Genomic DNA, 25,160 nt, shown 5'->3' on the forward strand with positions numbered 1-25,160 from the left:
TACTTCTTTGGGCTTGCGTGCCGGCCAAAGAGTAGTAGGCTAACGTTACGTTTTGAGTGGATGGCGCGAGCGCGAGATTTCTTGAACGCAATGGCCAATCAGAAGCATTTAAAAAAGACTCCCCTCACCGCTCAAAACAGACTTTTTGTTCAGTGCTGAATTCTGTATGCTGGCAAATCCTCAAATTATAACAAACAAAGTGTATATATTATGAAAGATTCATTGTGCAGTCAGTGTCATTGATAATAACAGATGTGTGAGATTGATAATAACAGATGTGTGAGATTGATAATAACAGATGTGTGAGATTGCGATGAACTGATGTCAGCTTTTTAGGAATTTTTAAGGGAGGGCACTTTGCGCGCATTCAGTCATGCCAAACCATGCACTCAGTAGCCTGCTTGCTTTTATGTTATAACAGTGGTTTGTGTGTTAATGCTTTAATAACAAATAATTTATCAGGAGCATTTATGCTGATGTGTATGGTGGCGACACGTAGGCGAAAGTATTTGGAGGTAGCCTACAAAAAAAGAGTCTATTTGCGGGCGGGAGCGGGACAAAAATGTTGCGGGCGGGAGAAAGTAACATAGAAAGTAGTTGAGAACGTCAGTTATAACGACCCATGTATTAAAAAAATGGACGGGTTTAAATCGGGCTCGGGCTCATAATTACAGTTTATGTGTCGGGCCGGGCTCGGACACAATGCGCCCGGGCTCGGGTCGGGCTTGATTTTTTGGGCCCGATCTAAGCTCTACAATGGATGACTTCAGACAGAAGCACATGGATACCACAGCTAAGAACAAACTTACTGCTGATCCACTTTTCCATGTTGATAAGAGCATTAAAATTAGAAAAAATAATGAGACATATAGAAATCAAGGGACATTTAGAATAGATAAAAATGTGCGATTAATCGCGAGTTAACTATGGCATTAATGCGATTAATCGCGATTAAATATTTTAATCATTTGACAGCACTAATAGATATATATATATATATATATTTCCTGGAACACATAGGTGTAATTTGCAGGTGGACATGTCCCCACCACTTTTGCCAAGGTCGATTGTGTCCCCACCATTTTTGAAACATCTCGCGGCAAGAATGTAACAATACAAATAAATAAAACCTCTCCAGTTAACTAGCAGAGCATTCATTTCGCTCGTTTGTTAAATAAGAGGCAATCTGAAATGTGTTGTTTTTTAAATCAAGTAACCAAAGTGCTCATTGCCGCTGCTATCAGTGGCGCGTAGGGCTGGCCGATATGGACCAAAAGTCATATCCCGATATATTTTGGCTGAATATCGATGTACCATATATATCCCGATATTTTTTCCGCAAAGTGAGAGCAAATGTTCAGTCAAAGTCAAAGCCAAATATAGTCTTCACTGTATAAATTATACATTGATTCTTATTAAAGCTACTATTAAAGTTCTCAGTCAAGAGCAGTGAGTGATTTCCTCTGTGTTTTGTTGTTTTAATAACATTAAATAGATTTCTCCCAAAATTTTTAACTGTCATCATTTACTCTCTCAAGTTGTTTTAAACCTGAATAAGTTTCTTTCTTCTGTTGAAGTTATTTGGAAGAATGTGGGTAACCAAACAGTTGATGTACCCCAGTGATTTCCATAGTATATTATTCCCGATGGAAGTCACTGGGGACCAGCAACTGTCTGGTTACCCACATTCTTCAAAATATCTTCTTTTGTGTTCAGCACAAGAAATAAATTAATACAGGTTTGGAACAACATTACAGTGAATAAATAATGACAGAATTTTTATTTTTGGGTGAACTATCCCTTTAAAGACAAGCGGCTGCATGTTTACTTTTAGGGCTACTGTCTCTTTAAGACCTGTACACGACGCATCTAATATACACGCATTTGACAAGCAGATTTCTCTCAATATTCTCAGTTTGCTCTCAGTTTACATGTTACAAGAATAAAATAAAAATACATTAAAATAATAAGATAAAAAATGAAAACATGCTGGTTTAAATCCTGTTTTCTGAGCGTTCCCAGTTCATTGGCGTGGGAGGTTACAGGTCTGAGATCAGTTTTGGTCTGGTGTTCCTCAGGGCTCAGTTTTAGGCCCTTTACTATTTAATACATTATCACTTTTATGCTGATGATACTCGTGGGGCTCTGCGGTTGCTAGAGCGTTACTAATGTTTTTAGTGTGTTGCTATGTGGTTTCTAGGAGGTGTCTGCTAGGGCATAACTCATAACACATCAGCAACCACATAGCAACACCTCAGCAACAACACAGAAAACCTTAGCAATCATATAGATACTTTTACCCTATTGCTATGTGGTTGGTAGGATGCTCTAGGCATTTACTAGGACATTGATAAATGGTTGTGATGGTGTTCTGAGTGTTTTTTTAAGTGTTGCTATGCAATTTCTAGGTTGTTGCTAAGGTGTCACAAATGTTTTTAGTGTGTTGCTATGTGGTGTCTGCTAGGGCATATATATATGATTGCTAAAGTGTTCTGTGTGCTTGCTAAGGTGTTGCTATGTGGTTGCTGAGGCGTTATAAGTGATTTTTAGCCTGTTGCTATGTGGTTGTTAGGCATTTGCTATGACATTGATTTATGGTTGTGATGGTGTATTGAGTGGTTGCTAGGGTGTTATGAGTGTTTTTCGAGTGTTGCTATGAAATTTCTATGGTGTTGCTAAGGTTTCACAAATGTTTTCAGTGTGTTGCTATGTGGTTTCTGCTAGGGCATATCTATAAAAATCGACCACAATCCTCTGGCGGCTCAGACGTCATTAGCTGTGGCTAACGGACACTCACTTGTCGTCAGGCAGAGCGGTGACGTAGAAGGGCTGCGAGGCCCCGGGGCTCAGCGTGAGGGAGTTGGACTTCTTCTTGGCCATCATGGCGGCCCGGTGGGTCTCGTAGACGTCCAGCGAGAGTGTGTTGGAGAGCCGGTGCGAGACGAGGAACGGCAGGTCCTTCAGACGCTCCAGCTCACTCTGCTGCTCGTGACGCACCTGCAGACGCACGGTGTAATCGCCCTTCTCCAGCTTCAGGGAGTACTGAGGGGACAAAACACACCTCAGAGCCGGGACACGACACTGTAGGGGCGCGACGGGTCACAGCACTCACGAGTCGGATAAAATTACTGGGTTTGAGCCACGGATCGAATCATCTTTCAGATCAGAAAAAAAAAAAAATTGGGGGCCAGTAAGAATTTTATTTTATTTTTTGGGGGAAAGGAATAAAAGAATTCAACACTTTTATTTATCAAGGATGAATTAAATTGATCTGACAGTAAAGACATTTATAATGTGACAAAACATTCCATTTAAAATAAATTCTGTTCTTTTGAACTTTCTATTAATCAAAGAATCCTGAAGAACACTGATAATAATCATAAATGTTTCTTGAGCATCAAATCATCATATTATAGTGATTTCTGGAGGATCATGTGACACTGAAGACTGGAGTAATGATGCTGAAAATTCAGCTTTGATCACAGGAATAAATTACACTTTACTATACGTCAACCAATCGGGCTTCAAGAAAGGGCATTCAACCGAAAAGCAGATGAGCACAGAAAATGACCAATAAGACCAAACTCCAAAGGAAACACCAGTATACTAATAAAGCGTACAGAAAAGCAAATGAGCACATAATATGAATGCAACGCTTTTATTTGTACGTTAAGCATTTTCCTCCCATAGAAAACCAAGAAAATGCTTAATAAGGCTTAATGGACCAACAGTTATAAAAATTAAAAACACACAATTCGTTATACATTATTAATAAAACACAGGGAGCAGGTCTATTTGCACTGAAGACAAATTTGCTTTCTATCATCACATTCTGTGCTCATCTGCTTTTCCGTACATAATAGGCTATGCATTATTAATATGGTGTTTATTGAGTTTGATATTAAAATAAATAAATTCTATTATCAGTCTAATGCATTAAGCCATTTTAACGTTTCAGAACGTCTCCGAGGATGGGGGTTTCGTGACATCATCACGTACAATAGAAGTCCCATTTCATTGGCTAGGCGCCAACCAATAAAACGTCTCCTTTGAACACCCCCCCCCCCCCACTACCACTGAGTTGCAAGTGCACAAGTCAGTTTTGCTTCTATATATCACGAAAAGAATAGCAAAAGTCAAGCCGTGAAAATTAAAATAGTGACAGATTTGAGAAGTTGCAACTGCCTAATTAAAGATGAACTGCGAATGTGAATGTAAGAATAAGTGCAAATATGAACTACAATTTTGTGTCTGTCATTGTATTTTTGTGAATGGCATTTTACACATTTGTGACTGCTTGTCTGCAGCTTCATAATACAGGTTTGTGACTATTGTTTGCGAGTGCAAATTTCAACATTCAACTTCAGATTTTTATTTGACAGGTTTTCACACTGGAGCGGTGAGTGTACATTTTAGCGTACAAGTACGAATATTTATTGCAAAGTTCTCAAAGTCACATCTACGTGCTCTCGAGTTTTGCTATTCTTTTACCTTCATATGATCCGTACGCATCACGATCAACTGCGACCCGCTGCACCGCTACAATACTGTGCTGAAGAAGCGCACTGTGAAGGGCGGCGTTGTTCTGGTTACCTGGTGTGGGTAGGCATCTCCAGATCCCATGAGCCTCTTGTTCTGGTCAAACAGGAGCCAGAGTTGACTGTCGAACTCAGACTCGTACAGTAACTCGCACAGAAGTGGACAGCTGGGCATCACCTCGCCACTCTTGGGCTGAAAAATCAACATCAATCAACCATTGTGGCGACAACACAAACATAACTCACGATAAATGTAAGGACACAGACGTAGAAAATTAGAATATCGTGCAAAAGTTATAATTTTGATGATTATGGCTTGCAGCTTATGAAAACAACAAATTCAAAATCACAGAAAATTAGAATATTACATGAAATCAATTAAAAAAAGGATTTAAAATACAGAAATGTTGGCCCTCTGAAAAGTATAATCATGCATATGTATATAGTTATATATACACTAAATATATTAGTTTCATCTTTTAATTTGAATTACTGAAATACATGTTGCACGATATTCTAATTTTCGAGTTTCACCTGTTTATCGAAATATCGCAAATGTATATATCGAGATATGAATATCGCAACAGCTTGCATTAATCTGGGTTATAAACAAAAGACAAAGAAAATCACTCACTGCTCTCGGCTGAATAACTTTTGTAGCGTTAATAATCAGTATATATATTATTTTTTTAACTAAGCAGTGTTTTATTTTAAATTTGATTATCCACGTTCTGTTGTTAAATAATCCTAATGTTGGATAACTTGAAACCCTAAACCTAGTTTACACTGATGTTAAAATAATGCGATAGTAAAACACATTGTTCACTTTCAAAAGCTGTAAGGATGTTTTCTTGTCACAAAAAAAACTGAAACACGTATGTAGGTTATATAATTTTAACCTACACCTAAAAAGCTTTTTCTTTATATTTATACGCTTATATTATATACTCTTTATCTATTACTATTCTTTTCCTATGCCTTCACAGGTGTGCAATGTGACAAAGAGTTTCCCTCGGGGATCAATAAAGTATTTCTGATTCTGATCATTTTAAATATATTTTAAAGATAGTTTAAGTAACTTTAAGCATTACCATATCGCATTTTTCTTCAATATCGTGCAGAAACACCCACCTGATGGAAATTATAGGTGAGGACGATCTCATAGAGCTGTCTGTTGTTGGGTAACACATCTCTGACGCCGAGGGCTTTGATTTTAGCGCTCACAGGCCTATAGAGCAGAAACACACACAGTAGAGGTTCATCATATATATTACATGAAGACAAATAAAGTATTTAAACGCATTTCACTTGAAGATCTCCCAGAGGAACGCTTTAGCTCATGTGGTTTACGATCTAAAACACCTCATATCCCACTTAAACTGTGTTTATGGGCATTACTGAACATCATTCTGACAGGGAGTCTGTAAACTGATGCACACTAGACCAGGAGAGCAAGATGCTTTAAAAAGCTTAGGAAAGGCTTTGAAGTCAGCATGACATTATTCACTGATCGTTGTGTTTTGTGCGGATACCTGAGGGGCTGAACCCAGTTCTTCAATGTGATTGTTGGGGAAACATCTTCATATCTCAATGGAGAACAGACCTCAAAACTAGAAATCCCTTCAGAGGCGTGCTAGATGTACAGGAACACACGAAACAAGTCCTTAATGAACACATCTGACACACGGTGCTTTAATCTTTAGCACCATGATTCTATGATGTTTTGAAAGTCTCTTACACTCACCAAGGCTGCGTTTATTTGATCAAAAATACAGTAAAAACAGTGAAATATTATTATAATGTAAATCAGCTGTTTTCTATGTGAATATATAGTAAAGTGTAATTTATTCCTGTGATCAAAGCTGAATTTTCAGCATCATTACTCCAGTCTTCAGTGTCACATGATCCTTCAGAAATCACTATAATATGATTATTATCAGGGTTTTGTGGACACTGATGCATTTTATTTTTCAGGATTTTTTTTGATGAATAGAAAGTTCAAAAGAAACGCATTTATTTTAAATAGAATCTTTTGTAACATTATAAATGTCATATTTGATCATTTTAATGCCTCCTTGATGAATAAAAGTATTAGCAGAAAAGTGCTATGAAATACGTAAGCCTGAACCGACTCACAATATGAAGAGGGGAGGGTGATGTCACCAGCCCGTGGAAGGAAATGACATAATCAATGTTGACGTCACCGAGACTCGCCCACCAGCGAGCAACACACAACTCCAGAGTCCGTCCTGGCTGAGAAACACACACAAGATGAACATGTGACCTGATCAACACCGCAAAACTAATATTAAAGGGATAGTTCACCCAAAAATGAAAACTAGCACTTTTATGATGGACAGATGCACTTTTATGATGGACAGATGCACTTTTATGATGGACAGATGCACTTTTATGATGGACAGATGCACTTTTATGACGGATAGATGCACTTTTATGATGGATAGATGCACTTTTATGATGGACAGATGCACTTTTATGATGGACAGATGCGCTTTTATGATGGACAGATGCACTTTTATGATGGACAGATGCACTTTTATGATGGACAGATGCGCTTTTATGATGGACAGATGCGCTTTTATGATGGATAGATGCACTTTTATGATGGACAGATGCGCTTTTATGATGGACAGATGCGCTTTTATGATGGACAGATGCGCTTTTATGATGGACAGATGCACTTTTATGATGGACAGATGCACTTTTATGATGGACAGATGCGCTTTTATGATGGACAGATGCGCTTTTATGATGGACAGATGCACTTTTATGATGGACAGATGCACTTTTATGATGGACAGATGCACTTTTATGATGGACAGATGCACTTTTATGATGGACAGATGCACTTTTATGATGGACAGATGCGCTTTTATGATGGACAGATGCACTTTTATGATGGACAGATGCACTTTTATGATGGACAGATGCGCTTTTATGATGGACAGATGCGCTTTTATGATGGATAGATGCACTTTTATGATGGATAGATGCACTTTTATGATGGACAGATGCACTTTTATGATGGACAGATGCGCTTTTATGATGGACAGATGCACTTTTATGATGGACAGATGCACTTTTATGATGGATAGATGCACTTTTATGATGGACAGATGCACTTTTATGATGGATAGATGCACTTTTATGATGGATAGATGCACTTTTATGATGGATAGATGCACTTTTATGTTCGATAGATGATGCACTTTTATGGACTTCAAAACAGAAACGGCCAGTCACTGCCATTATAAAGCTTGGAAGAGTTTTAATTTTTTAATATCACTGATTGTATTCCTCGGAAAGAGGAATGTCATATACACCTAGGATGACTTGAGGATGAGTAAATCATGGGCTAATTTTCATTTTTTGGTGAACTATCCCTTTAATCACATATGTAAAGTATGTATGTATTGCGTACCAGCACAGGAAAAGCCTCCGTGAGCGAGCCTTTCTCCAGCAGAGATGAGAACTTATAAAACTCATTGGCTCGATACGCTCGCTGCTTCACCAGATGAACCGCGTGCAGGACGAACTTCGACGACACGTCTCCAGAGTGAGACGTTAATGAGATCTCTGAGAGAATAATCATAGATCATAGATCTGCGTTGCACAGATGCATCATTCGTTCACACCAGTGATGTCACGATTGCAGCATTAAAGGAGTAGTTCACTTCAGAATTTAGATTTCCTGATAATTTACTCTCCTCCACGTCATCCAAGATGTTCATGTCTTTCTTTCTTCAGTGGAAAAGAAATGAAGGTTTTTGAGGAAAACACTCCAGGATTTTCTCCATATAGTGACGGTTTGGCGTCTCGACACGATCCCAGCCGAGGAAAAAGAGTCTTATCTAGACAAACCAGTGGACATTTTATAAAAATAAACATTTATATTCTTTTATAACCACAAATGCTGGTCTTGCTCTAGCTGTGATGCGACACGCATTACGTAATTACATTGAAAGGTCAAGCATGACATAGGCGCAAGTACAATCCAATATTTACAAAGTGAACTTGCAAAGACTAAGTCAAACGCCATAACAACGATGTCTGACGGTTTTGAAGTTGGAGAAGAAAATGAGAACGAGATTTTCGTCCTTCCCTACATTTCAGAACCGGAACACGCGTGACCTTTCAACGTGATTACGTAATGTGTGGCGCATCACAGCTAGTGCTAGACGAGCATTTGTGGTTATAAAGTATATACATGTTTATTTTGTTATAAAATGTCCACTGGTTAGTCGAGATAAGACTCTTATTCCTCGGCTGGGATCGTGTCGAGACGCCAAACCGTTAAAGTCACTATATGGAGAAAAATCCTGGAGTGTTTTCCTCAAATTTCTTTTCGACTGAAGAAAGAAAGACAGGAATATCTTGGATAATGTGGAGGAGAGTAAATTATCAGGACATTTTAATTCTGAAGTGAACTACTCCTTTAAAGATTCCTCAGCCAGGTAAACCAAAACTCACATTACCTGCCCATGATGCTCCACGAGGAACTGTAATGAAATGCCGCCGGATCTGTCCTGGTCTGAAGTGGACGTCTGTGAACGAGACCTCCTGACTGCGACTATCAGTGACTCTATAAGACACGAACACACGTCACACACCAACAGAAAACACACCGTCACGGACGCAGGCGTGGGTAGTTGAACTCACTTGGCAGGGATTATAACCGTTATAGGCACTCTGAAGAGAGGACCAGCGCTGAGAGCCGACGTGTCGAATCCACACACCTGCAAAACACCAGCATTAAATGGACAGTTCACCAAAAAATAAAAATTAGCCCATGATTTACTCTCCCTCAAGTCATCCTATGTGTATATGACATTCTTCTTTCAGACAAATATAATCAGAGTTATATAAAAATAAAAAAAAGTCCTGGCTCTTCCAAGTCCAAAAAAGTGCATCTGTCCATCATAAAAGTGCATCTGTCCATCATAAAAGTGCATCTGTCCATCATAAAAGTGCATCTGTCCATCATAAAAGTGCATCTGTCCATCATAAAAGTGCATCTATCCATCATAAAAGTGCATCTGTCCATCATAAAAGTGCATCTATCCATCATAAAAGTGCATCTATCCATCATAAAAGTGCATCTATCCATCATAAAAGTGCATCTGTCCATCATAAAAGTGCATCTGTCCATCATAAAAGCGCATCTATCCATCATAAAAGTGCATCTATCCATCATAAAAGTGCATCTGTCCATCATAAAAGTGCATCTGTCCATCATAAAAGCGCATCTATCCATCATAAAAGTGCATCTATCCATCATAAAAGTGCATCTGTCCATCATAAAAGTGCATCTGTCCATCATAAAAGCGCATCTATCCATCATAAAAGTGCATCTATCCATCATAAAAGTGCATCTGTCCATCATAAAAGTGCATCTATCCATCATAAAAGTGCATCTATCCATCATAAAAGTGCATCTGTCCATCATAAAAGTGCATCTGTCCATCATAAAAGCGCATCTATCCATCATAAAAGTGCATCTATCCATCATAAAAGTGCATCTGTCCATCATAAAAGTGCATCTGTCCATCATAAAAGTGCATCTGTCCATCATAAAAGTGAATCTGTCCATCATAAAAGTGCATCTATCCATCATAAAAGTGCATCTATCCATCATATGGATGGATAGATGCACTTTTATGATGGACAGATGCACTTTTATGGACATCAAAACAGAAACAGCCATTCACTGCCATTATAAAGCTTGGAAGAGCCAGGACTCTTATTAATATAACTCTAAATGTATTCGTCTGAAAGAAGAATGTCATATACACTAGGATGGCTTGAGGGAGAGTAAATCATGGGCTAATTTTCAATTTGTGGGTGAACTATCCCTTTTACACACATCGCATTTCAGGACATTTAAATGCTGGGAATGTGAAAGTGGTGTCGTGCCTCGGTGTAGTGAAGCCCCTCTCGAAGGCCCAGCGGGTCGATGCGCACGTTCAGGTGGCGGCACTGGTTCATGAGCTCCAGGTGCGACGGACAGTGAACCCAAGGAGCGTTGCAGACCAGAGTCAGATGCAGTTGCAGAGAGATACGGGCCGAGTTCTCTGCGGAGAAAGTGTGTTAGTCTGGTTGTAGTGCTAGTTAAGTCATTAGTCTAGTTATGAGTGTATACGAATTTAAAGTCCCCCTGTGGTGAAAATCCAGCTTTTAATGTTGTTTTATATGTCTATGTGGAGTTTTTAATATGCTTTAAGACAAAGCATGTGTAAATTCATAAGTCGACAGCATTGCTGAGTATTTTTTCCTTAAAACTGCAGTGAACCAAAGACAGTCTCAAAAACACGGTTTGAAATCGCTGGTGTTTCTGACGTCACAAACTACCTTGTAACCAATCAGATCAACGTGTGATCGCCAACGAGTGGATCTCTGAGTGAGTGGAGGCGGGGCTCATTTGCATATTCATAGAACCACGCATACTAAATGAGGCAAAGGTGTCGCGTTACATTCAAGCTATTTTAAGGCATAAAGACATTTTTTCAAAGGAAAAAACTTTTAAATATGTAATTTTGGTGAGTTTTAAGGAATAAAATGATTGACTACGGGGGGATTTTAAAGAAAACAAGTTGATAAACAGATTAAATCCAAGATATGGTGGTAATATGGCATAATGAGAGATTTATAAGCTATTTAAAAAACGGGTAACTTTTGACCCCGGAACACCAAATCAGGGATTTTCAGCACAATGCAACGGTTGAAATGAGCTCGAACACATTCAGTTCCTCTGTGACGTGTGTACCTGAGTTCTCCGGAAACACGGGCTCGATGCCGACGGCGTGATCGGACGGGCCGGTGACTTGGGTCGGTTCCCTGAGGTAGATTCCTCTCTGAGACCCTACGGTCACGCTGAAGCCCAGGCCACTGGTGGGCAGAGACACGTGTTGCATGAGGTAGTCGAACGCACGCTCCACCTGCGCATCACACAAACACACACTCATGATCCGTGAACACCAGCACACACACACACACTCGTGTCTCAGGACCTGAATGATGCCGTGACCCTGTGCAAACACTTCAATATCATCCACCTGCGCATCACACAAACACACACTCATGATCCGTGAACACCAGCACACACACACACACACACACTCGTGTCTCAGGACCTGAATGATGCAGTGACCCTGTGCAAACACTTCAATATCATCCACCTGCACATCACACAAACACACACTCATGATCCGTGAACACCAGCACACACACACACACACACACTCGTGTCTCAGGACCTGAATGATGCAGTGACCCTGTGCAAACACTTCAATATCATCCACCTGCACATCACACAAACACACACTCATGATCCGTGAACACCAGCACACACACACACACACACACACACTCATGTCTCAGTACCTGAATGATGCCGTGACCCTGTGCAAACACTTCGATATCGTCCACTTTAAGAGCCGTGTTCTCCAGAGCGCGCCGCACCGCCGGCACCGCCGCACACACTCCGTTCTGCTTCAAACCTGGCACACACACACACACACACACACACACAGGCAAACCAACAATTATCCAGACACCAGATATCATTTTTGATTTTTTTCACTAGTGTGCGCAGGACACTATAGTTCATTTATGTAAGTGAGGAGAGCAAAATAAAATAAACTGTGACTTATCACAAATTATGAAATATACAAATAAAAGTACATTTTAAAATGCTAAACTATAAAAATGCCAAATTTAAGGTTAATTAAAAATCTGAAATATTAAAGTAAAATTTTAAAAATAAATATTATTAGATGTAATGCATATATAAAAAATGTTGAATTAAATTAGTTTGTAACCTTTATTATATTTATTGGGATGAATGAATACATGCAAACGTTCTGGTCTTATATAAACTTGCAAGAGCATTTATATAAACCACATTTTTTTTAAAAATGTTTTCTAATTATTTAATTTTCTTTTCTCTGTTTTATTATTGTTATTTGTATTGTAACCCACTGTTTCATTGGCATCCTATTGTATCTCTTTTTGTTTAAAGGTTACAAAGAGGAACAAACTAATTTAATTAAACATTTTTAATATACACATTACATCTGATAATATTTAATGTTTTAATATTTCAGATTTTTATTAACTTTAAATTTGACATTTTGTAATTTAGCATTTTTAGATTTACTTTTATTTGTATATTTAAAAATTTTCATATTTCTAGGTAAAAAGTAAAAAAAATTGAGAAATAAATCATAACACATTTTTTTTTTTAAAGTTGAATAATATTTATATTCCTGCATCTCCAGACGGCATGTGTGCACCTGAGAGCACGAGGGCGATTCCCCCGCAGGCGTTGGGCGAGGACATGGATGTGCCGTTCATGAGCTGTGTGCCGCGGAGCGTCCAGTTGGGGACGGAGGCGATGGCTCCGCCGGGAGCGCTAATGCTAACGCCCAGAGCGCCGTCTGTGCTAGGCCCGCGCGAAGACCAGGTGTACTGGTTCGGGGGAAGCTTCTCTCTCAGCGAGTACTCGGCCACCATCATGTCAGGCGTCACGTAAGCGCCCACACCTGCACACCAGGGTCATCAAGAGCTGATTATACATCATCATTAGTATTTTTAATGCCATGTCAGCAAAAAAATCAATTGCCCTTCGGGGACATATACAAATAAAGTAAGTAAGTAAAGTAAGTAAGTAAGCAGCAATGCTATCGTAAAGTTGGGTTGGGAATCAAAATTCTATTCTGGTATCGAATACTTGTTATAAAATTGAAATTTCGATTCCTTTGTGAGCATTTCAATATGACTTTAAGGCGTGAGTAACTATATTGGGCAACTCTATGGTATGTTCCTTGCGTAAGTGTTCTTTAGCCTGTTGATTTTTATTGATCAAATATTTAGCTAAAATTCAATGTTTTGCAAAAAGATTAAATGTGAATGATATTCAAGTTGTTGTTTTTTTAACCTCATTGGAATCGGAATTAGGAATCGATAAGCAAAATTGAAATCGTTATAATTCAAACGATACCCAACCCTATCGTCAAGTCATACAATTAAGACAAAAAATCTAAAACACATTCAGGTGATACAATCAAACCAAAAATTATTATTATATATAAAGTTAAATTTAACAGCTGACAGATATTCAACATAATTCATGTGTGAGACGGTCTAACAGAAGGACGGACAAAACCAGTGAAATATATTATTACTGTCATATTTTATTATCATTTTCTAGCGAATAAACTGTGATAATGAGAGAAATGTTGAACATTTACTGAATAAATGTTGGTTTGACTCTATATTTTTAAATGCATCAGTTACACAAAAAACGTTGTCTAGTTATATTAAATATAGGAAAAGTCCGATTCCGATGAAGAAAAAAAATTATTATTATTTTGGTCACAAATCTCTGTATAAAACATAATAAAGTGCTGTGTATAGTGAGAGGCGCTGGGTTATGTCACACCGATCACACTGCTGGTGGTTCCTCCGGGACAGCCCACGGTGGACAAACACGGCCCGTTATTCCCAGCGCTCGACACAAACAGAACATTATACTTCTGCACCGCCTCCGTGATGACCTCGCAGATTCTCCTGGAGAACGACAGAAGCACATCTGAGTCGAGATCGCACCGAGACTGAGGACAGGAGCAGTGTTGGGTCGAACTAATCTCTGAGTATCACTTTAAAGGGTTCGTTCACCCAAAAATGAAGATTCTGTCAGTATTTACTCGCCCTCATGTTGTTCAACCCCGTAAGACCTTCGTTCATCTTCAGAACACGAATTAAGATATTTGTGATTAAATCTGAGAGCTGGATCACTCCTCCATAGGCTTCTAAGGGATTGACACTTGTTTTTATATTATTGACACTTGACACTTTATTTCAACTATTGATTTCCTTCTCTGTGGGCCTCGAGTCAGTTAGCGTAGTGTGATAGCGTAGTGTGTTAGCGTAGTGTGTGATAGCGTAGTGTGATAGCGTAGTGCGTTAGCGTAGTGTGTTAGCGTAGTGCGATAGCGTAGTGCGTTAGCGTAGTGTGTGATAGCGTAGTGTGTTAGCGTAGTGTGATAGCGTAGTGTGATAGCGTAGTGTGTGATAGCGTAGTGTGTGATAGCGTAGTGTGTGATAGCGTAGTGTGTGATAGCGTAGTGTGTGATAGCGTAGTGTGTGATAGCGTAGTGTGTTAGCGTAGTGTGTTAGCGTAGTGTGATAGCGTAGTGTGTGATAGCGTAGTGTGTGATAGCGTAGTGTGTGATAGCGTTGATAGCGTAGTGTGTGATAGCGTAGTGTGTGATTGCGTAGAGTTCACTAGCGTAACAGCGCAGCGCTTCTGTGAAGTACGTCACACGCATCACACACATGACCAGCGTCGGCCAATAGTGAGCCTACGTGTGACGTAGCACTACGCTATCACACTACGCTATCGCGCACTACGCTATCGCACTACGCTATCGCACTACGCTAACGCACAACGCTCAACGCTATCGCGCTACGCTATCGCACAACGCTATCGCACTACGCTATCGCACTACGCTATCGCACTACGCTAACTGACTCGAGGCCCACAGAGAAGGAAATCAATAGTTGAAAAAGTCGTTATTTTTGTTTGTTTTTTTGTGCACAAAAAGTATTCTCGTCGCTTGATAAACTTAAGATTGAGCCACTGTAGTCACTCGGACTATTTTAACGATGTCTTTAATATCTTTTCGGGGAACAAGTGTCAATCCCTTAGAAGCCTATGGAGGAGTGATCCAACTCTCAGATTTAATCACAAATATCTTAATTCGTGTTGCGAAGATGAACGAAGGTCTTACGGGGATGAACAACATGAGGGGGAGTAAATACTGACAGAATTTACATTTTTGGGTGAACTATCCCTTTAAGTGATATTAGTTACTGTAATTTAATTACCTTTCCCTCGAAAAAGTAAAGTAAGGGATTACTCTTAATCTTTCTGTAATTGAATTAGTTACTTCTGATGTAATTGAGCTAAATCCTGCGATACATCCTATGATCCGATCTGCTTGATGGCATGTTAATGCTAGTGTAAACGCAGCCTCACTTTAGTTAACGAAGTCTCTCCTAACGAGCTGATGATCTGAATCAGGCGTTTAATAACGGAGAATAACAAAACATGCAGAACGGTGGAGTTTACAACCACTGCTATAAACTAGAACAATTCTATATAAAACTACTGTGGGTTTAACATCAAAATCTACTGTCTGATGTTAAAAAGTATGTTTATTATGTAACCTTCTCCTTTTAAATTGTTTTAGCATAATTCATGCAATTTTATAGTTTTAAATAAAAAATTACAATTAAATTTAAAAAAGTTATTTTATAGTAGAATTAAAGCAGTTTAATGTCTATCCTTGTATTATTCAGCGGGTTGAGGTTGATATGGGGATTTTGAAAGTAATTAGTAATTAAATACTTTATTCATTAGTACAGTAATCTAATTATTACACTGTTAAAGAGGTAATTAGTGACATTTTTTTAGAGTAACTTACCCAACACTGCTTAGGAGCAACTAATTACTCAAAGAATCCAACGACTAGTTTTGCATGTGTAATCATTTGATTAATATCATTTGATTAAAATTAATAAAATACATCTCTTTAAACTCAAAGATATAATATAACAGACACTTGATAATCACATTCACATGTTTATAAATGTATAAACTCACCCTGAGTTTGGCCAGTGCGTCGCCTCGCCGTAACTGTAGTTCACAAGATCACACTTGTAGTTTACAACTTCAATCATCTGCAAAAAATAAACAGATATATAACACAAACAATAAAGCACCCGTGATAGAGGAGTCTTTGTTGACTCGTCACATTTATCAACCTGTGAATGTGATCAACGTCTGTATTTGCAGGATATTTTCTGAATGTTTTGGTGAGTTTTGATATTTTGTATCTAATGAATGACATTCAGACATATTTAATGCGTCTATTATATTATATCTTTGAGTTTAATGATAGATCTATTTCATTAATTGTAATCAAATGTATTCATTTATTATTTATCTTAATCAAATTTCACTTATTTTTTTTAGTCAAATTATTTAGTTATTTACATGGTCCAATCTTTTATTCATTTTACATTATATATATATATATACACACTGCTTTTCTTATTTTTATTTAAATCAATAATTATTTAGTCTACTCTATTAATGTTTTTTATTTTTTTTTTTATTGTTTACTTTACACAAATTTATTTAGTTAAAACTTATTTTTATTTGCTTCTCTTTACATTTTTTACGGTTTTTCTCTAAACATTTCCATGAAACCCAGTTTGAGACCGTTGTTAATGTAAAATAATACTAACTTTATATATGATTAAAAAAAACGTAAACTTGAACGAAAATTTGAAGTCCGACAAAGTACTAAATTGCTAAAACTCAAATAAAATTTAAATATATTAAAATAAATCTAAAAAGCACATAACAAACGACTCGGCTAAACAAAAAAATGGAAAATATGCAAATAAAAGCTCACTAAAAATACTATAACAGCACGTAAATAACACTAAAGTAACCCTGAAGCAATAGTTCTTGATGATGTCACTCGTTGGGTCGTTTACACCTGGTCACGCGTTTCCTGATCGGATAGCTCTCGATTTATCAAAACCATTCCATTTACACCTGCTCACATAAATGTGTTTTTGCAAAACGGATATAAATCCTATCTTCAATTCCCGCGCTATATGCAGATTTAATGGAGTTCACGTCAGCGAAAGCAACAGATATGAGCAGTTTGTTTTATTGATCATCAGCTAATCCCAAAATCAAAGACCGCAATAAGAGAGAGCGGCAACAGCGATGGTGAGATCGTCTCGTTTCTTCACTTTTAATGAAGATGATTGTGTGTTAAGCATCTGGGACTTACACACTTTGATTTGTGATAGTTTGCGCGTTATGCTCAGCTGCTCATCGGCACTAGCAGTGTTGTAAGCGGCAGCACTAGCGCCGTCATATCGATAACATGACATTTAGCCTATAATACGCTCTCACACGTTTATTTTTATTTTACCTTATTGGAATCGGAATTAGGAATCGATAAGCAAAATATACAATCGGATCGGATTTAAATTCGGCATTTACACCTGGTCTTTTCGCTATCGGATAGCTATCAGGTCACAGAAGCGCATGAACAGCCCTGATGTGATGATGATTGACAGGTGTCTCTCACAGCTCGTATGAGGCCGGTGCCGGTCTCCATGGTGCTGAGACGCGTGTCTCCGATCTTCAGCGCCAGGATCTGGGCTCCCGGGGCCACGCCGTTGCGCTCGGGCTCCTCGGGGAAGTGTCCCGCTGCGATGCTGGCCACGTGTGTCCCGTGAGCTCCTGCAAACACATACACACATCAATACTCAGGTACACATGCAATCAATTACATGAAGGACTGATGCATGTGTATCTTTTCTTGAATAGCATAAAAATACCACAACGGATGTTTCACTATTGACAAGAGATGGGGGACTCGAGTCACATGACTTGCTTGAGACTCGAAGGTTAAGACTTGAGACTTGCTTGTGACTTGCACATGTGTGACTTACTCCCACCTCTGATATTGACATCTGGGCTCTCATTTATAAAACTGTGCGTAGGATTCTTACTAAAAGTCTACATGCGCCCGAAACATAAAAATGGCATACGGTAAATAATATTAAGACTTATAAAACTGTGCGTACGCCAAAACTCCCTTTATAAACCCCAGTCAGCGGAAGATTTTTTTCTTTTAAAACTATTTTTATTATACAGACATAAAAATAAATATATAAATGTAATCATTAAAGAGACAAGCATTGTCTGCACTTCTATATTTTTACACGTTCCTTTCCCACATATAACTGAGTGAGGAAAAAACTAAAATAGCAACAACAGAGAAACTTGCATGTGTGTTTATTTATATATACAAAATAATTACACACAGCACACACACATATATATTATGTAAACACAAACTCTTATTTTAGATGTGATTAATCGTTGCCCAGCGGTAGTTTTTATAAATCACAACGTATGTGTATCATGAATTAGTAAAGTCTATTTAATTTTATGTGTATATGGTGTTTATGTATAATTGTGTATCATTTTTTGGTGAAATGCTGGCTATTGAGTCCGTTACAAAAGGGACAATAAAGTATATTTAATTTAATTTCACGTGTGTGACGTGGTCATCAGTCGTTGTCATCAGTCTCACCTCCGCTAGTGACGATACACAGCGTGTTTCCCTCGTCGTAGATGTTCAGCGAGTAATTGAGCATCTCCGCGTGTCCCAGCGTGGCGTACTCCTGTTTCTCTCGGTACGAGCTCAGGACGGTGCAGGACGACAGCTCTCCCGTCTCAGACGTGTCCACCACAGCCCTGACACACACACACACACACACACACACACTCACGTCAAGTCATCATACAGTGCTTTTACCAATATAGATTGTTTCAAAATCAGCTTTACAGTGATGATAGACAGAGAGTGATTCGTTCATTTTGAATATGATTCTGAAACATCTCGGTTTTCCTGAATCACATTCAAAATGAACGAATCACTCTCTGAGACGTCTCGGTTTTCCTGAGTCACATTCAAAATGAACGAATCACTCTCTGAGACATCTCGGTTTTCCTGAGTCATATTCAAAATGAACGAATCACTCTCTGAGACATCTCGGTTTACCTGAGTCATATTCAAAATGAACGAATCACTCTCCGAGACATCTCGGTTTTCAGGGGTCACATTCAAAATGAACGAATCACTCTCTGAGACATCTCGGTTTTCCTGAATCATATTCAAAATGAACGAATCACTCTCTGAGACATGTCGGTTTTCCTGAATCATATTCAAAATGAACGAATCACTCTCCGAGACATCTCGGTTTTCAGGGGTCACATTCAAAATGAACGAATCACTCTCTGAGACATCTCTGTTTTCCTGAGTCACATTCAAAATGAACGAATCACTCTCTGAGACATCTCGGTTTTCCTGAATCATATTCAAAATGAACGAATCACTCTCTGAGACATGTCGGTTTTCCTGAATCATATTCAAAATGAACGAATCACTCTCTGAGACATCTCAGTTTTCCTGAATCATATTCAAAATGAACGAATCACTCTCTGAGACGTCTCGGTTTTCCTGAGTCACATTCAAAATGAACGAATCACTCTCTGAGACATCTCGGTTTTCCTGAATCATATTCAAAATGAACGAATCACTCTCTGAGACATCTCCGTTTTCCTGAGTCACATTCAAAATGAACGAATCACTCTCTGAGACATCTCGGTTTTCCTGAATCATATTCAAAATGAACGAATCACTCTCTGAGACATGTCGGTTTTCCTGAATCATATTCAAAATGAACGAATCACTCTCTGAGACATCTCAGTTTTCCTGAATCATATTCAAAATGAACGAATCACTCTCTGAGACGTCTCGGTTTTCCTGAGTCACATTCAAAATGAACGAATCACTCTCTGAGACATCTCGGTTTTCCTGAATCATATTCAAAATGAACGAATCACTCTCTGAGACGTCTCGGTTTTCCTGAGTCACATTCAAAATGAACGAATCACTCTCTGAGACATCTCGGTTTTCCTGAATCATATTCAAAATGAACCATTCACTCTCTGAGACATCTCGGTTTTCCTTAATCATATTCAAAATGAACGAATCACTCTCTGAGACATCTCGGTTTTCCTGAATCATATTCAAAATAACGAATCACTCTCTGAGACATCTCGGTTTTCCTGAGTCACTTTCAAAATGAACGAATCACTCTCCGAGACATCTAGGTTTTCCCGAGTCACATTCAAAATGAACGAATCACTCTCCGAGACATCTAGGTTTTCAGGAGTCATTTTCAAAATGAACAAATCACTCTCCGAGACATGTCGGTTTTCCTGAATCATATTCAAAATGAACAAATCACTCTCTGAGACGTCTCGGTTTTCCTGAATCACATTCAAAATGAACGAATCACTCTCTGAGACATCTCGGTTTTCCTGAATCATATTCAAAATGAACGAATCACTCTCTGAGACATGTCGGTTTTCCTGAATCATATTCAAAATGAACGAATCACTCTCTGAGACATCTCGGTTTTCCTGAGTCACATTCATAATGAACGAATCACTCTCTGAGACGTCTTGGTTTTCCTGAGTCATATTCAAAATGAACGAATCACTCTCTGAGACGTCTCGGTTTTCCTGAATCATATTCAAAATGAACGAATCACTCTCTGAGACATCTCAGTTTTCCTGAATCATATTCAAAATGAACGAATCACTCTCTGAGACGTCTCGGTTTTCCTGAGTCACATTCAAAATGAACGAATCACTCTCTGAGACATCTCGGTTTTCCTGAATCATATTCAAAATGAACGAATCACTCTCTGAGACGTCTCGGTTTTCCTGAGTCACATTCAAAATGAACGAATCACTCTCTGAGACATGTCGGTTTTCCTGAATCATATTCAAAATGAACGAATCAATCTCTGAGACATCTCAGTTTTCCTGAATCATATTCAAAATGAACGAATCACTCTCTGAGACGTCTCGGTTTTCCTGAGTCACATTCAAAATGAACGAATCACTCTCTGAGACATCTCGGTTTTCCTGAATCATATTCAAAATGAACGAATCACTCTCTGAGACGTCTCGGTTTTCCTGAGTCACATTCAAAATGAACGAATCACTCTCTGAGACATCTCGGTTTTCCTGAATCATATTCAAAATGAACCATTCACTCTCTGAGACATCTCGGTTTTCCTTAATCATATTCAAAATGAACGAATCACTCTCTGAGACATCTCGGTTTTCCTGAATCATATTCAAAATAACGAATCACTCTCTGAGACATCTCGGTTTTCCTGAGTCACTTTCAAAATGAACGAATCACTCTCTGAGACATCTAGGTTTTCCCGAGTCACATTCAAAATGAACGAATCACTCTCCGAGACATCTAGGTTTTCAGGAGTCATTTTCAAAATGAACAAATCACTCTCCGAGACATGTCGGTTTTCCTGAATCATATTCAAAATGAACAAATCACTCTCTGAGACGTCTCGGTTTTCCTGAATCACATTCAAAATGAACGAATCACTCTCTGAGACATCTCGGTTTTCCTGAATCATATTCAAAATGAACGAATCACTCTCTGAGACATGTCGGTTTTCCTGAATCATATTCAAAATGAACGAATCACTCTCTGAGACATCTCGGTTTTCCTGAGTCACATTCATAATGAACGAATCACTCTCTGAGACATCTCAGTTTTCCTGAATCATATTCAAAATGAACGAATCACTCTCTGAGACGTCTCGGTTTTCCTGAGTCATATTCAAAATGAACGAATCACTCTCAGAGACATCTCTGTTTTCCTGAAACATATTCAAAATGAACGAATCACTCTCTGAGACATGTCGGTTTTCCTGAATCATATTCAAAATGAACGAATCACTCTCTGAGACGTCTCGGTTTTCCTGAATCATATTCAAAATGAACGAATCACTCTCAGAGACATCTCGGTTTTCCTGAATCATATTCAAAATGAACGAATCACTCTCAGAGACATCTCGGTTTTCCTGAGTCACATTCAAAATGAACGAATCACTCTCCGAGACATCTCGGTTTTCCTGAATCATATTCAAAATGAACGAATCACTCTCCGAGACATGTCGGTTTTCCTGAATCATATTCAAAATGAACGAATCACTCTCTGAGACATGTCGGTTTTCCTGAATCATATTCAAAATGAACGAATCACTCTCAGAGACATCTCTGTTTTCCTGAATCATATTCAAAATTAACGAATCACTCTCTGAGACATGTCGGTTTTCCTGAATCATATTCAAAATGAACGAATCACTCTCTGAGACGTCTCGGTTTTCCTGAATCATATTCAAAATGAACGAATCACTCTCTGAGACATCTCTGTTTTCCTGAGTCACATTCAAAATGAACGAATCACTCTCTGAGAAATCTAGGTTTTCCTGAATCACATTCAAAATGAACGAATCACTCTCTGAGACATCTCGGTTTTCCCGAGTCACATTCATAATGAACGAATCACTCTCCGAGACATCTCGGTTTTCCTGAATCATATTCAAAATGAACGAATCACTCTCTGAGACGTCTTGGTTTTCCTGAGTCAAATTCAAAATGAACGAATCACTCCCTGAGACATCTCGGTTTTCCTAAATCATATTCAAAATGAACGAATCACTCTCTGAGACGTCTTGGTTTTCCTGAGTCAAATTCAAAATGAACGAATCACTCTCTGAGACATCTTGGTTTTTCTGAATCATATTCAAAATGAACGAATCACTCTCTGAGACGTCTTGGTTTTCCTGAGTCAAATTCAAAATGAACGAATCACTCTCTGAGACGTCTTGGTTTTCCTGAATCATATTCAAAATGAACGAATCACTCTCTGAGACATCTCGGTTTTCCTGAATCATATTCAAAATGAACGAATCACTCTCCGAGACATCTCGATTTTCCTGAATCATATTCAAAATGAACGAATCACTCTCAGAGACATCTCGATTTTCCTGAATCATATTCAAAATGAACAAATCACTCTCCGAGACATCTCGGTTTTCCTGAATCATATTCAAAATGAACAAATCACTCTCAGAGACATCTCGGTTTACCTGAGTCATATTCAAAATGAACGAATCACTCTCTGAGACATCTCGGTTTTCCTGAATCATATTCAAAATGAACGAATCACTCTCTGAGACATCTCGGTTTTCCTGAATCATATTCAAAATGAACGAATCACTCTCTGAGACGTCTCGGTTTTCCTGAATCACATTCAAAATGAACGAATCACTCTCTGAGACGTCTCGGTTTTCCTGAGTCACATTCAAAATGAACGAATCACTCTCTGAGACATCTCGGTTTTCCCGAGTCATATTCAAAATGAACGAATCACTCTCTGAGACATCTCGGTTTTCCTGAGTCATATTCAAAATGAACGAATCACTCTCTGAGACATCTCGGTTTACCTGAGACATATTCAAAATGAACGAATCACTCTCCGAGACATCTCGGTTTTCAGGAGTCACATTCAAAATGAACGAATCACTCTCCGAGACATCTCTGTTTTCCTGAGTCACATTCAATGTGAACGAATCACTCTCTGAGACATCTCGGTTTTCCTGAATCATATTCAAAATGAACGAATCACTCTCTGAGACATCTCAGTTTTCCTGAATCATATTCAAAATGAACGAATCACTCTCTGAGACGTCTCGGTTTTCCTGAGTCACATTCAAAATGAACGAATCACTCTCTGAGACATCTCGGTTTTCCTGAATCATATTCAAAATGAACGAATCACTCTCTGAGACATCTCCGTTTTCCTGAGTCACATTCAAAATGAACCATTCACTCTCTGAGACATCTCGGTTTTCCTGAATCATATTCAAAATGAACGAATCACTCTCTGAGACATCTCGGTTTTCCTGAATCATATTCAAAATAACGAATCACTCTCTGAGACATCTCGGTTTTCCTGAGTCACTTTCAAAATGAACGAATCACTCTCCGAGACATCTAGGTTTTCCCGAGTCACATTCAAAATGAACGAATCACTCTCCGAGACATCTAGGTTTTCAGGAGTCATTTTCAAAACGAACAAATCACTCTCCGAGACGTCTCGGTTTTCCTGAATCATATTCAAAATGAACGAATCACTCTCAGAGACATGTCGGTTTTCCTGAATCATATTCAAAATGAACGAATCACTCTCAGAGACATGTCGGTTTTCCTGAATCATATTCAAAATGAACGAATCACTCTCAGAGACATGTCGGTTTTCCTGAATCATATTCAAAATGAACGAATCACTCTCTGAGACATCTCGGTTTTCCTGAATCATATTCAAAATGAACGAATCACTCTCTGAGACATGTCGGTTTTCCTGAATCATATTCAAAATGAACGAATCACTCTCTGAGACATGTCGGTTTTCCTGAATCATATTCAAAATGAACGAATCACTCTCAGAGACATCTCTGTTTTCCTGAATCATATTCAAAATGAACGAATCACTCTCTGAGACATGTCGGTTTTCCTGAATCATATTCAAAATGAACGAATCACTCTCTGAGACGTCTCGGTTTTCCTGAATCATATTCAAAATGAACGAATCACTCTCAGAGACATCTCGGTTTTCCTGAATCATATTCAAAATGAACGAATCACTCTCAGAGACATCTCGGTTTTCCTGAGTCACATTCAAAATGAACGAATCACTCTCCGACACATCTCGGTTTTCCTGAATCATATTCAAAATGAACGAATCACTCTCCGAGACATGTCGGTTTTCCTGAATCATATTCAAAATGAACGAATCACTCTCAGAGACATCTCTGTTTTCCTGAATCATATTCAAAATTAACGAATCACTCTCTGAGACATGTCGGTTTTCCTGAATCACATTCAAAATGAACGAATCACTCTCTGAGACGTCTCGGTTTTCCTGAATCATATTCAAAATGAACGAATCACTCTCTGAGACATGTCGGTTTTCCTGAATCATATTCAAAATGAACAAATCACTCTCTGAGACATCTCGGTTTTCCTGAATCATATTCAAAATGAACGAATCA

At 38.5% G+C, this 25,160-nt stretch overlaps 1 protein-coding gene across 3 annotated transcripts in view; it reads right to left on the bottom strand.

The window, feature by feature from the left end:
• The window catches only part of tpp2 (tripeptidyl peptidase 2), a 51,685-nt gene that overhangs the window by 17,019 nt on the left and 9,506 nt on the right, over positions 1–25,160 (bottom strand). For all 3 annotated transcript variants that reach the window (XM_077238008.1, XM_077238009.1, XM_077238007.1), the window contains exons 6-21: positions 18,749–18,912; positions 17,735–17,889; positions 16,225–16,301; positions 13,999–14,126; positions 12,851–13,099; positions 11,940–12,055; positions 11,323–11,494; positions 10,473–10,630; positions 9,219–9,295; positions 9,035–9,141; positions 7,981–8,135; positions 6,675–6,791; positions 6,071–6,171; positions 5,670–5,766; positions 4,594–4,731; positions 2,798–3,042 (exon numbers count right to left, since the gene is read on the bottom strand). In XM_077238008.1, coding sequence (XP_077094123.1) covers positions 2,798–3,042; positions 4,594–4,731; positions 5,670–5,766; positions 6,071–6,171; positions 6,675–6,791; positions 7,981–8,135; positions 9,035–9,141; positions 9,219–9,295; positions 10,473–10,630; positions 11,323–11,494; positions 11,940–12,055; positions 12,851–13,099; positions 13,999–14,126; positions 16,225–16,301; positions 17,735–17,889; positions 18,749–18,912 — 2,256 coding nt within the window. The remainder of the gene's footprint in view (positions 1–2,797; positions 3,043–4,593; positions 4,732–5,669; positions 5,767–6,070; positions 6,172–6,674; positions 6,792–7,980; positions 8,136–9,034; positions 9,142–9,218; positions 9,296–10,472; positions 10,631–11,322; positions 11,495–11,939; positions 12,056–12,850; positions 13,100–13,998; positions 14,127–16,224; positions 16,302–17,734; positions 17,890–18,748; positions 18,913–25,160) is intronic.

Source organism: Siphateles boraxobius, unplaced genomic scaffold (genome assembly GCF_051911475.1).
Source record: "Siphateles boraxobius isolate OS27281-9 unplaced genomic scaffold, OSU_SipBor_1 215, whole genome shotgun sequence".
NCBI classification, from domain to species: Eukaryota; Metazoa; Chordata; class Actinopteri; order Cypriniformes; family Leuciscidae; genus Siphateles; species Siphateles boraxobius.